The following is a 14,248-nucleotide window of genomic DNA, read 5'->3' as shown; positions in this document are numbered from 1 at the left end:
AATAAAAACAAGTCAAAATATTAATTATTTAAAACTTCAGACAAACTCTGGGAACATTTTGACATTACTTTCCTGACACAGCAGATTTTCCAGTTATCCTACATAACATGGTATGTTGAGGCGTTTAAGTCCACAGCCTTAGGTTGAGCACTTTTGTTACTCAGTTTGGTCCTTTACAGACAGGTATTCTGAAGGCTGTAGTTTCCAGAGAAAACATGTGACCACAGAAAGACCTCTTGGGAAAGAGAATAATAAAAGAACTCTCTTCTGCTCAATATAGACAACTGGGGAGCTGTAGCTTGTTCATAGGGCTTCTCCAGTGATGTGGTGACCAAGGTCTGGGTAGGACCTGAGATGTGGTTCCCGGTTGAGAGGGAACAAGGATAAGGAACTGGGCTAAAGATGCTCTGAGGAAGAGCTGGGCAGAAGGCGTAAGCAGCAGTAAAGAAAGCATGCCAGGCAAAAAAGTAGTTCGGGAGGTGTGGGGGGAGAAGTGAAATAGGAACATGAGTGTGGCACAATTAGCCACTTCACTGCTGTGGACCCCAAGGTTGGAGTCCCTTGTAGAGGAAGGGCACAGCTGCCGGTAAGGCACCACAGTGCCACTAGAGGCAGCATGAGACCCCTTCCACGAAGGGGCAAAGGAGTGTCAACCTCCTAATGCAAGGGAAAAGGTCACAGACTGACAAGAGAGCTGGGGCCCAAAAATAGTAAAAGACTTTTTGGGAAAAAACCCTTTGTTTTGGGATTTTTGTTTAACCTGGAAGGGGGGGGGTAGTTTAACCAGGGGGGCAGACTACCATACCAGTGAAGAAAAACTGAGGTCTGGCTGCAACTCAATGACTGAGGGGTAAGCAACGCTGTTAAATCATACTGTGAAGACATCGTTCTTCCACTGAGAGATTATATGTTGTCTCCTAGATGCTGAATAAATCATCTTCAAGACGTTCACAAGGCAACATACAGTCCCATTTAAAAAAAAAAGGCCACCCACCAACCAACCAGGCACAAATACATCTCTGTTCCCATCCCAGTGTTTCCAATCTAACTATAACAATGAAGTTACGAAAGAGTAGAGGACAAGGAGAGAGCAGACAAGATTACATAGTTCCTGAAAGTGTATGCGTAGCATATTTTTTTTAACATTAAATAGGAGTCTTGGTCAATTCATTTCTTGTTGGCATTGTGGCAAATATGGGGTTTAAGATGGGTTTTAAACAACTAAAGAATGACAGCAGTTCAGGAAGGTAATTCCTTACCCTAGGGAGCAGCACAGGAAAAGGTACAAACAGTTGCAAGAATCAAAACAAATGGTATATTGACACAGCAATGGCTAGAACAGAATGGGTAGAGGAGATTAGGCAATAAGAGACTAGGTCAGGTAAATAAATACAGTAGAACCTTAGAGTTACGAACATCTTGGGAATGGAGGTTGTGCATAACTCTGAAGAGGGAGAAACAGTAACAGGAAACTTGGAAATGGCAGAGATGCTTAATGACTTCTTTGTTTCGGTCTTCACCGAGAAGTCTGAAGGAATGCCTAACATAGTGAATGCTAATGGGAAGGGGGTAGGTTTAGCAGATAAAATAAAAAAACAACAAGTTAAAAATCACTTAGAAAAGTTAGATGCCTGCAAGTCACCAGGGCCTGATGAATTGCATCCTAGAATACTCAAGGAGCTAATAGAGGAAGTATCTGAGCCTCTAGCTATTATCTTTGGAAAATCATGGGAGACGGGAGAGATTCCAGAAGACTGGAAAAGGGCAAATATAGTGCCCATCTATAAAAAGGGAAATAAAAACAACCCAGGAAACTACAGACCAGTTAGTTTAACTTCTGTGCCAGGGAAGATAATGGAGCAAGTAATTAAGGAAATCATCTGCAAACACTTGGAAGGTGGTAAGGTGATAGGGAACAGCCAGCATGGATTTGTAAAGAACAAATCATATCAAACCAATCTGATAGCTTTCTTTGATAGGATAACGAGTCTTGTGGATAAGGGAGAAGCTGTGGATGTGGTATACCTAGACTTTAGTAAGACATTTGATACGGTCTCGCATGATATTCTTATCGATAAACTAGGCAAATACAATTTAGATGGGGCTACTATAAGGTGGGTGCATAACTGGCTGGATAACCGTACTCAGAGAGTAGTTATTAATGGTTCCCAATCCTGCTGGAAAGGCATAACGAGTGGGGTTCCGCAGGGGTCTGTTTTGCGACCGGCTCTGTTCAATATCTTCATTAACGACTTAGATATTGGCATAGAAAGTACGCTTATTAAGTTTGCGGATGATACCAAACTGGGAGGGATTGCAACTGCTTTGGAGGACAGGGTCATAATTCAAAATGATCTGGACAAATTGGAGAAATGGTCTGAGTTAAACAGGATGAAGTTTAACAAAGACAAATGCAAAGTGCTCCACTTAGGAAGAAAAAATCAGTTTCACACATACAGAATGGGAAGAGACTGTCTAGGAAGGAGTACGGCAGAAAGGGATCTAGGGGTTATAGTGGACCACAAGCTAAATATGAGTCAACAGTGTGATGCTGTTGCAAAAAAAGCAAACATGATTCTGGGATGTATTAACAGGTGTGTTGTGAGCAAGACACGAGAAGTCATTCTTCCGCTCTACTCTGCTCTGGTTAGGCCTCAGCTGGAGTATTGTGTCCAGTTCTGGGCACCGCATTTCAAGAAAGATGTGGAGAAATTGGAAAGGGTCCAAAGAAGAGCAACAAGAATGATTAAAGGTCTTGAGAACATGACCTATGAAGGAAGGCTGAAAGAATAGGGTTTGTTTAGTTTGGAAAAGAGAAGACTGAGAGGGGACATGATAGCAGTTTTCAGGTATCTAAAAGGGTGTCATAAGGAGGAGGGAGAAAACTTGTTCACCTTAGCCTCTGAGGATGGAACAAGAAGCAATGGGCTTAAACTGCAGCAAGGGAGGTCTAGGTTGGACATTAGGAAAAAGTTCCTAACTGTCAGGGTGGTTAAACACTGGAATAAATTGCCTAGGGAGGTTGTCGAATCTCCATCTCTGGAGATATTTAAGAGTAGGTTAGATAAATGTCTATCAGGGATGGTCTAGACAGTATTTGGTCCTGCCATGCGGGCAGGGGACTGGACTCGATGACCTCTCGAGGTCCCTTCCAGTCCTAGAATCTATGAATCTATGAATTTGCAACTCTGAACAAAATGTTATGATTGTTTTTTCAAAAGTTTACAACTGAACAACTTAATACAGCTTAAAGGCTTTACTATGCAGAGGGAAAACGCTGCTTTTAGCCATTTTAATTTAAATGAAACAGGCATAGAGTTCCCTTACCTTGTAAAAAAAAAAAAAAAAATCAAACTTTTGTTGTTTTTTTTAGTACTTTATGTTTAACACAGTACTGTACTTGCTTTTTTTTTTTTTTTGGTCTCTAGTGCTGCTTGATTGCATACTTCTGGTTCCAAATGAGGTGTGTGGTTGATCAGTTAGTTCATAACTCTGGTGTTTATAACCCTGAGGTTCTACTGTAGTGGCAAGTATTGTGCTGGGCTTCCAATGGGACAACAAGCAGCTTGGATTTAATGCAGTGGAGCAGAAAGAGCCAGCAGCGTGATTCAGAGAGGATAACAGGGGTGTGGTAACATGGACAAGTAAGTTGACTGTAGCACTACCACAAGATTATATTTTATAAGACAAATTATCTAACGGGGCAGAGTTAAGGTTGAACACTCAGCCTTACCTCTGCATTTCTTGACTCTGGAGTATTTTATTTTTCAACCTTAAATTTTGCGTTGGTGTTTGTTTGCCTGGAATTACCCATATTTTGGGCACAGAACTATGACTACTGCATATCTGAGGAGCAGGTGACACTGTATGTTGAAAAGCAGGAGTGACACTGATAGTCATAACAGTTTCATATTTGCCATTATGAGCAGAAGCAGTGAAATTTCACTCTCCAGCTATTTGGGAATTCTTGAACCTTTTCACATGTCTAGCAATCTCTTCTCGTCTTCAGTTAATGTGGTTAAGCATCCTTTTAACACTTAATATAGCTGACTATCAGCAATATCTTTAACGCAAAACGGATATTGAGGAAAAAGTGGTATCTGCATGACCATATCAACAATGGGGCAACAATTTCAATAGTAGAAGTCAATAGACTCTACTAATTCATTTACAAGTTAACAGTAAAATCTCTCATACATTTCCTGTATTTTTAGCTCACTGAAATGAACTTTACATAACTGTATTATGCATAAAAACTCTGCCATATATTAGGCATAAGTAAATTTTGCTTAAAAATATTTCAAGAGACTTCCATTGAAGTTTAAAATAGTTAAGTTTTATTTTTTTATTTATTTATTTTGAACAGATCTGCCCTCCTACATACCTAACTTCACTGACAGCATGGCATATCATTAAATTACTACTTCATCCTGTGGCTTCCTACTCCACCTTCAGCAACATAACACACTTGCCAACCAAACTGGAATTTTTCTCTCACACACCTCTCCGGGTTTTGTGAGTCACCCCCTTACTTTTCTTAGTTAATAAAGCATCTGTTCAAATAAAAGAATATTCTGACACAACAACGTTAAATGCAAGAGTGTTTTCCTTCACAGACATATACTCGCTATCTACACTACTAAAATTAAAACAAGTCAAGATGAAATATGGTCAGTCTGTTCAATTCTCAAAATTATTTTAAGTTTCAGATGATCTTCATAACCCATCTGGTTGGGCACATTTCTTTTTGATTAAGAGGGACATAAAAATCGTTATTCCGATATCTTTGCATTACTGGGGCACAGTTATATATAAAATTTAAAAGGGTCTTCCATTTCCTTTATTTTGTTAAGCCAGCTTTAAATAGAAGACATCAAGAAGTCTCATGTTTTATTGTCAGAAAAAGCACATTTGTACAAACATAACACCCTAATATTTCAAAAGGGCTCATTTTTCTCAATTGAGTCAGTAGCACTTTAGTCAATAACAGATTCACCCGTCAGGAGGGAATTCTTTAAAAAAGTATTTGTCTGAACCTTACAGAATTAATTAGCCACTAACCCAAGAAGTAACTTACATAAGAAATATTCAGAGAGAAACGTAGTGCATCTTCTTACAAGGAAAAACCTTCAGGCCACTGCTATGTTGCCTTTGCTATGCTTTACATAGCGGTCAAGAACTTACACTTATTATGGTTCTCAAGGCAGCTTACAATAATGTTAGGTTTGCAAAGACTACACATTCACTTTACTCAGTTAATAAGAAGCTTGTGTAATGTAATCAAGCAGACTTTCATCACCTGTTTTTCCCTAAATTAGCTTTTCAACCCAGCTTTCATGCAAAATTGTGAATCAATGGTGAGCCAAATGAGTAATTCCATAGTACAAGTTTAAATGTAACTGAACTAAAAATCATTAAACAATAACTTTAAAAGGTATCACCACTTTTATCTTTTGTAAAACGGTAAAAGATGTCAGACTGAAATTTCTGTAAAGTCTTCTATTCATTAAAAGAATAGGTACAGCACAGGTAGCTGCATTTCAAGATTTTCCACTTTGCCAATTTCTCTAAAACTCAATCTTCAGGGATTCCCTGCAAAGAGAATTCATTTTCCATGTTCATTCTGTTTTTGGAAATCTCTGAAAGCAATCTTAAAGTAAACACAGGTTTAAGCTTTTTCAGACCCATAATTTCTAGCTAGTGAAGCTCCTCAAGTGGTAGAAGGGGTGGAAGTTATAGTGTACACAAAGCACAAAAAAGATACAAATGTTTTTGACACCATGTTGTCTTACCTTGTTCTGTGCAGGTTTGGATAACAAAGTGGTAAAAAGTGCACAATACTTGTCTATAATTCAGCTTCCATCGGTGCTACCATTAATGGAGCTGCATGCATTGGGAATTATGCATTTGAAAAATTCTTAAGTGTTCTAAAGGCCTATCAACTCACGTTCATATAAGCTCTATCAGACATCCCTCAAATGATAATGACTTTTAACCTCTATCAGTCACCCAGGATCAGATCTGAATCCATCACCTAAAAGTAAAAAATTACATCTCATTTCCAATCCCCTCCCCATGCCATCCAATCAACATCTCACCATTTTTCCTAAACAGATATGTGTGTGCACACACACACACTTTAAAAACCAATTCTGTAAATTTAGAGATGTACTGCCTAGACCAAGTTTCTGTTTGCACTTACATGGTCTCCAAATGAGCAACAACAACAAAAATCAAGTCAACAACAAAACCCCTCAATATTGAGATCTGAACCAGTCAGAGTTAGCCTAACATATGCTGCTGTTGAACCTACAAAGGCAGATTTGATATCTGCAGGCAAAAGTCTCTAATATTTGACTTAAATGAAACTAGACAATTTTTCAGCAGTTTGCTTTTTAAAAACAGTAATTATTAAATATGAAGACCATCTATTTGACTTCAGAAGCTAGATTTAACATAAAACAAATACAAGATTAACCAAAGTTGTGCATAAGCTTAGATACACACATGACAATTACAATATATGTTATGAATAAAAATGTCACTAGATTAAAATAGTTTTTCTGGAAATTCTAAATAAAATAAATTTTGGTTCAAGACCACCATCCTACTCAGCAGCCCTCGGGCAAGCTTAAAACTGCTCTAAAACGTTTCTCCAAAAATAAATCTAACTCAATATGTAACATAGCTATGTAGGATAAGAAAGCTGAATTATCAATATTATGAAAACCACAATCCTTTTAGCCTTTTTCACTTTGATTTGAGAGTAAGATGCATAGTAAAGTTAAAGATGTATTGTCATCAAGACAATAATGTCGTCTAGTTTTTACACACACTGCTTTTCATCAGTAGATTTCAATGCGCTTTACAAAAAAGGAGGTACACTATTACAGCTGGGCAAATAACTGATTTTTCAGTTTGCTGGCAGTTCTGAGAAAAAAAAAAAAATCAAAAGAAGATTCAGGTCAAGCTGAACCAAAACTGAAAATTCAAAAAAGTGTCATTGAATCAAAAAAGTCAAGAAAAAATTCATTTTGGTTAAATGAAATATTTCTTTTGACCCTGGCTAGATTGACTAAATAACCAGAGGACAATGACAAGATAGTGGTGGTGATGCCTCTCTTATAACCTTTAGCCCAGTGGTTAGGGCACTCACCCAGCATGTGGGAGACCCAGTTCAGTTCCCCCTTCTGGCTGATGTGAAGGAGGAATTTGAACTAGGGTCTCCCACCTCTCACTGGAGTGCCCTAACCACTGGGTAGGATCCTACCAAATTCACCGTCCATTTTGGTCAATTTCATGGTCATAGCATTTTAAAAATTGTTAATTTCATTATTTCAGCTATTTAAATCTGAAATTTCACAGTGTTGTAATTTTAGGGGTCCTGACCCAAAAAAGGAGTTGTGGGGGGTTTGCAAGGTTATTGTAGGGAAGGTTGCAGTACTGCTACCCTTACTTCTGCACTGCTGCTGGTGGCGGCGCTGCCTTCACAGCTGTGCAGCTGGAGAGTGGTGGCTGCTGGCTGGGAGCCCAGCTCTGAAGGCAGAGCCTCCGCCGGGGGCAACGCAGAAGTAAGAATGGCATGGTATGGTATTGCCACCCTTATTTCTGTACTGCTGCCTGCAGAGCTTGGCCCTCAGTCAGCAGCTGCCACTCTCCAGCCACCCAGCTCTGAAGGCAGCAGCGCAGAAGTAAGGGCGACAAGGTATGGTATTGCCACCCTTAATTCTGCGCTGCTGCTGGCGAGGCGCTGCCTTCAGAGCTGGGCATCCAGCCAACAGCCGTCGCTCTCCAGCTGCCCAGCTCTTACGACAGCGCAGAAGTATGGGTGGCAATACCATGACCCCCCCTAAAATAAGCTTGTGACCCCCCCCAACTCCCTTTTGGGTCAGGACCCCCAATTTGAGAAATGCTGGTCTCCCCTCTGAAATCTGTATAGTATAGGGTAAAAGCACACAAAAGACCAGATTTCACAGTCCATGATGCATTTTTCATGGCCGTGAATTTGGTAGGGCCCTAGCCATGGGATATTCTAGGAAGGTCTAAATTTTTCCTGATGAAGCTGTTCCTCTTCGTATAAATAATAAGCCATTGAGCAGGGGGATTTGAACTTGCGACTCCTACCTTCTAAGTGAGTGCCCTAACCACTAGACCATGGAGTCATTTTAATTCTCTCTTTGGTCCAATGAACATGTTTCCTTTCAAAAATTTAATAGCATGCTGTAAAAGTAAATATTTTCATTGCAAAAACTTAGCAGTGAAAAATTCTTATAGTGAAGTGAATTTAAGTAATGGCACCCCCCCACCTACACACAATTTAAAAAATATATATTTGCTATTGAATAATATTTTTATCTGGTTTATGGTACCCAAAGTACCAAAACAAGCTCAAAGCACAACTGTGCTGGGTGATAGCCAAGCACATAATGTGACGTGTTCAAAAAATATATAGAGATATACCTATCTCATAGAACTGGAAGGGACCCCAAAAGGTCATTGAGTCCAGCCCTCTGCCTTCACTAGCAAGACCAAGTACTGATTTTGCCCCAGATCCCTAAGTGGCCCCCTCAAGGATTGAACTCACAATCCTTGGTTTTAGCAGGCCAATGCTCAAACCAAAAAAGCCCAAATTCTAAATAGATAAGACAGAAACCAAGCAATAGACTAACAAATAAGCAAAATTTTAAGAGTACAAGAATTTGTTAGTTCCATTTTCTTTCTGGAAGGGAATTGTTTTGTTTTTGACTCTTGATTCTTTATTGATTTCCTCAAACCACAATATACACATTATTTGGTCCAGATGTCCCAACCAACTTGCCGTGCCTTAGATGACCTAGCATTCTTTAAAATGTTGTTGAATAGTAAACTATATTTTTAAAAACAATTATTAGTTGTAATTTAATCCAAATTCAAGCAAGTCTCTCAATGTTGCATGAACCACAGCAAAGCAAAATTCCTTAGAACTATGAAATTATAGCATTCCACTATTTCCATCGATCTTGACAACTTAAGAATTCAGTTTATGTTAGTTGCACTGATATTAAATTAAGTCATAACATGTAGTATTTTATATTAATTTGTAAACTTCTTGGGTCAGGAACCTAATCTTATTTGATACCTATAAGTGTCACATGCTGTACATCTGGGGCACTAATAAGTAACATGGACTACTAAAAGATTTCTGAAACACACAATGTTTAAAAAACTATGTAAATACCTACAATGCTATTAGGTGTAAATGTTACCTTGCTTTCAATAAGTCCACACAGTATTTCTGTAAAAACATTTGTATTTAAAGAGGCTTGTTCACAGTGTAACAAAATATGAACCCCTAAGTGTGCAGTATTCACTTTACTTGGCAAAAAATCTTGAAAGTTGTGAAGTATTTTGATTGTATTTCACATAGTAAAAGTTCATCTATAGAACTTAAAGCCCTTTAGCAAAATGTCACACACACACACAAAAAAATCTACACAGCATGTCTATGAAACAGAAGCCAAGAGAAGTTAAGTAATTTGCTCAGATCAAACAGCAAGCCAGGGAGAACTGGGAATAGAACCCAAATTCCACACCCTACCCAATGGATCACACTGTCCAAAACCCTGTGGATGACTTGTTTCATTTTTACAACTAGGATTTTCAAAAAAGCCCAAAGGGAGTGAAAACGGCCAATGGAATTTGGACAGCTAATCCCCTTAGGACTGATCCACACAAACTTGCACTGAAATAACATACATTCCAAAATAAGAGTGTCCACCCAGACTTGCACCGAAACACCACCAGGTGTGAATTAAAACTGATTATTTCTGGTCCACACACGAGCTTGTACTGTCTTCAGGCTCATTTGAAAATCCCAGCCTACATGTCTATAAAATAGCACTACAATTCACAATCAAATCAATGGGACTACTCACAGTAGTAAAATTAAGCATGTACATTTGCAGTATCTGGGCCTAAATTGCAAATCTATTTGTCCAAAGTGAGTAAAATATAATTTCTCATTACAATCATGATAAAGGGCAATCAAATAGCTTATATGCAAGGACTGGTAAATCTCCATGGCAAATGTGCAAAGCCAACCTAAAGAAATGATTTTTTCAAGCTGGCTGTCACTAGCACAATAACACTGCACAAACATAATTTGCCCTAAATGGGAAGAAAGAGATGAGATATTAAACACTGGGGGAGACAACAGGGAATAGGTAAAAATTCAACTACTGATATTTTGTGTCAACCTATAGGTTACTCCTGGGGGAATTCTATGACAAAAAATTAAAAATTCTGCATCCAGATCTGCATATCTTATTTGTCAAAACACCACAATATAATCTCCCCAGTTTCAATTATTTTGGTAATTTATTTGGAAGTATCTGTCAGCATGTATGTATGTATGTAACAATGCACACAACAAAAAAAGATTGCCCCAGCAGTAGAGAGTTAAAGAAACCCCTGTGACAACCCAGTTTCTGTTATGCTTTTGTTGGGCACCTCAGTCTGGGTGTGTTACATGTGACAGCTAGGCACACCTTGGGGGAAAACTCTGCCCCTTGGGTCTTTTAGTTGATTCTCGTTTTTTCACCCTGCCTCCAGAAGAGCTACCATATTTCAAGCTCTGACGGGGGTATTGCAGGGAAGGAGGGTGGGAGGCTGTGTGGGGCCCCTCCAGCCCAGACTCCTGCTCCCCCTTCCCCCAGAGCCCCGCAACAGGCTCCACTCCACACAGCTTCATTACTGTCCCACCAGGCAGAGATGACCCATACCTGCTCATAGTGGGGGGGCGGGGGACACGCGGCACAATTTAAAGGTTCGGCTGCCTGCGGAACAGCTCAAGTCATGCCCCCCACCTCCAACAGGCCCCCCCACACTTACCCTCAGTTTCCCCTCCCAGAAAGTAGCAGCCTTTCCCTGCAGCTCCCATCTGCTGCTCCTGCCTCTCTCCACTGGGCACCGCGTGCCAGCTCCAGCTCCGCACCATGTGACCAAGCGGGGCTGGCAAACTCAGGAACTACAACCTGTCTGGGTCTCCCGCGCAGGCACACTGTGAGCTGGGGAGCCGGGGTCTGCCAGGTGCACCAGCCCCTAGTGGCGACCAGCAGCTCCACTGTGCCAATTGTGTGAGGAAAAATTAAATTCTGTGCAGAACGTTAATTCTGCACAAATTCTGCATTGCATGGTGCACAGAATTCCCCCAGGAATAAACAGGTCCACATTGGAAGAGTGCTTTGCTCCCAAAACAAGCTATGAAAACTGCATTAGTGGTAGCACCTACTTTTTTAAGTGCCTATAGGATATCAGGTTTCAGAGTAGCAGCCCTGTTAGTCTGTATCCGCAAAAAGAACAGGAGTACTTGTGGCTTAGAGACTTAGATGCATCCGATGAAGTGGGCTGTAGCCCAAGAAAGCTTATGCTCAAATAAATTTGTTAGTCTCTAAGGTGCCACAAGTACTCCTGTTCTTTTTATAGGATATCAATGTGTTTTGTAAGATCTTGTGAATAAAAAGCAAAGAGCTGGAATTACGATAAACGCGGCAAGATACCACAAATTACACAGAACACTTATCTTGGTAATATTAATAGTACAAGAAAAGTTCACAGCAGTGCACAGAACAGACCACGTCCAATTAAATATATTACTTTTTTCAAGCTCTAATAATTTCAAGATATTAGATTGCTTTTAGCTTTTTCATGGTTTCCCCACCTCTATATTAGTCTGTACTTGGAACTCAAAATGGGACTGCAATTTAAAGAAGGCAAGATTCTTTCTGGGATCTTTGTTAATAAACAACCACAAACAGGCCCAGGCCAAAAGCTAGTGTTAATTTCCTTCTTTTCCTTGGAAACATGCACATGATCAGTCTCCACCCTATGAGCAGGGACCGCACTGTCAGACAAATAGGACTATAACCTACCTACCCAAACCCTCCCCCACACCCTTTCAAACCAGACACACAACACTGACCAGCTGATGTGAATATGACAAGAGGTAGCGGTGGGGTGTGGCTTGAATGTTACTTTTTAAAAAACAACTCCAGCTTCATTCCAGTCATTAAAAAACGCCCATTTCATTAGGAAGAAATCACCCACTGTGTTTTTCCGGTACAACATGTGAACTCTCGGGACTAGGAATCTGCCCGATATTTACTTTAAACTGAACGTTGGCAACCTCAAAGTTTTCAAACACATTGAGCCAAAAAGGCTCCGTCGTCACGCCCTTTGAAAGCTACACAGGAGATTTCACCAACAGCTCACCCTGAGTTGTGAAGTAAAGGAAGCTGCGTTTTAAAAGGGGCATTTTCCGCACAAAGCGAAACATTTAACACACTCCCAGCGTTTCCCTCGCCGGCCGCTGCCCACCCATCCCTAAGCGTTAAAAAGCACAGCCCCCCACACCAGTCCTCCTGTTTGCATCACCCTGAAGCCCCTGGCAGCACCTCTCCCAGAGGGTCCCTCCCTGTTCCCACTGGGCCGGGGGGTGGGTTGTCCTGTGATCTCTCCCGTCTCTTCTCCGTCGCAAACCTGCCCCCTCACCAGAGACTCTCGGGGCATTTTAAAAGCGAAAATCACTCCCGCCTCGTCCCCCCCCCGGGCACAGCCCCACCTCGGCCAGGGGAAGAGTCACCTTCGGGCAGGGGGCGGGGATCTAGGTCATTCCTCCGCTCCCCTCCCCTCCCGCCCAACCCCAGCACTCCCAACAGCGCCCCGCGGTTCTGGGCAGAGCCGGGGGAGGCTGCCCCGTGTCGCCCCCCCGCCCCGAAGGAGAGTCTCGGGGAGGGGCCGGGGTATCGGGGAGGGGCGCGCCAGGCTGACCCGGGGCGGGGCGGGCGCGGCCTGTGCCGGGCGCGGCGTCTCACCTCGCGGGGGGAGGGGTCCCAGCGGCCGGGCCATGGGGCGGGGGGTCCGCTCTCGGCGGGGGGAGGGGGGGGCTGGGCCGGGCACAGGTGCTAGGAGTAGAGGGGGCCGCGGTGAGGCCGGGCCCTCCCCTGGCGGGGGGCCGGGGGGGTCTCACCTCGGTGGGGGGGCTGATCTCGAACAGGTCCAGCCGGTTCGCGTTCCAGTGGTTGATGATATCGGCGAGTTTGCGCCGCTCCTCCTCCCGGCTGCCGCCGCCCGACATCCTCCGCCGCTGCCTCCGGGGCGCTCGGTGCCGGGGCCTCTCCGCCGGGGGGTCTCCTGGTCGGGGGGGGGGGGTGTGGGGCGCTCCTCGTTATTTGATTGTTTTTATCCCAGTCCCCGGGCGCGCCCGGCGCTTTCCCTCCTTCTCAGTGATAACGCGGGGAGGGGGGGACCCGGGGCGGCGCCTCCTGCTCGGCAGCGTCTTCCCGGAGCCGAGCGCAGCCGCTTCCCCTGCCCCGGTGTCTCCCTCGCACACACACACACCGTCCCGTGCGCGCCGCCGCCGCCTCTGCGCGCACTCCCCTCCCACGCCGCTCACCTCCCCGCGCCCGGCTGCGCGGCCCCGAGCCCGGCGACTGCGGCGGGAGCGCGCCTCGGGTGGTTCGGCCCCGCTGCAGCCAGGGCAGCGGGCGGGGGCTGGGGCGATGCGCTCTCCCGGGCCGGGATCCCGCGCCGCTGGTGCGTGCCGGCCGGCTCGCCGGGGTAGAGGGCGCTCCTGATAACAAGGGCCCGCTCCCGGTGAGCGACCCGAACGACGGGGGCGGAGCAGGATCGGGGCGCTGTGTTAACTCCTAGTGATAAAGGGCGGACCCACCCCACCCCTTTCCCTGAGCCGCTCACCGAGAGGATTGGTTTTATAGAGTGGTTGTGTCCTTATCAGAAGGAATAACAGTTTTGGTCTTTGTATTTCCTGGTTCTGTTGGCAATCTCACGCTTTGAACAAACAAAAAACCCAGCAATTGGAGCACATGGCTGGGAGAGAGGTGACGATCCCTGGGCTCTCTTTGATGCTCTGCCACTAGCTCCCCGTGTGGCCCTGAGCATGTCACTTCACTTCTCTCTCAATCAACCTTTCTCCCCTGTAAATTGAGGAGAATGATACTTTGCTGGCTCACAGCGGTGTTGCAGTGTTTAATAACATTTCTCCAGCCTTGGTAGCCTTGCATGAAAGCAGCTGTATAAGAGCAAAGTGTTGATATAAATTTTCACAACCTGAGAGAAATCTGAGGTGACATTAAAGGGTCAGGTTTTTGTTTTTAAAAAATATTTTTTTTTGCAAAATCTATTGGATATATATGTTCAATAGGTACTTGTGGTAGATTTTGAAATCCAGCAAGTTTTCTTTCATGGTGGA

General features: G+C 43.3%; 1 protein-coding gene across 6 annotated transcripts in view; it reads right to left on the bottom strand.

The window, feature by feature from the left end:
* The window catches only part of AFDN (afadin, adherens junction formation factor), a 213,834-nt gene extending 200,720 nt beyond the window's left edge, over nt 1-13,114 (bottom strand). For all 6 annotated transcript variants that reach the window (XM_065400880.1, XM_065400877.1, XM_065400878.1 and 3 more), the window contains exon 1: nt 13,007-13,114. In XM_065400880.1, the coding sequence (XP_065256952.1) occupies nt 13,007-13,114 (108 nt within the window). The remainder of the gene's footprint in view (nt 1-13,006) is intronic.
* Nucleotides 13,115-14,248: the final 1,134 nt, after the last annotated feature.

This window comes from Emys orbicularis, chromosome 3 (assembly GCF_028017835.1).
Source record: "Emys orbicularis isolate rEmyOrb1 chromosome 3, rEmyOrb1.hap1, whole genome shotgun sequence".
Lineage (NCBI taxonomy): Eukaryota > Metazoa > Chordata > Testudines > Emydidae > Emys > Emys orbicularis.
This window is presented reverse-complemented; position numbering and strand designations above follow the sequence as displayed.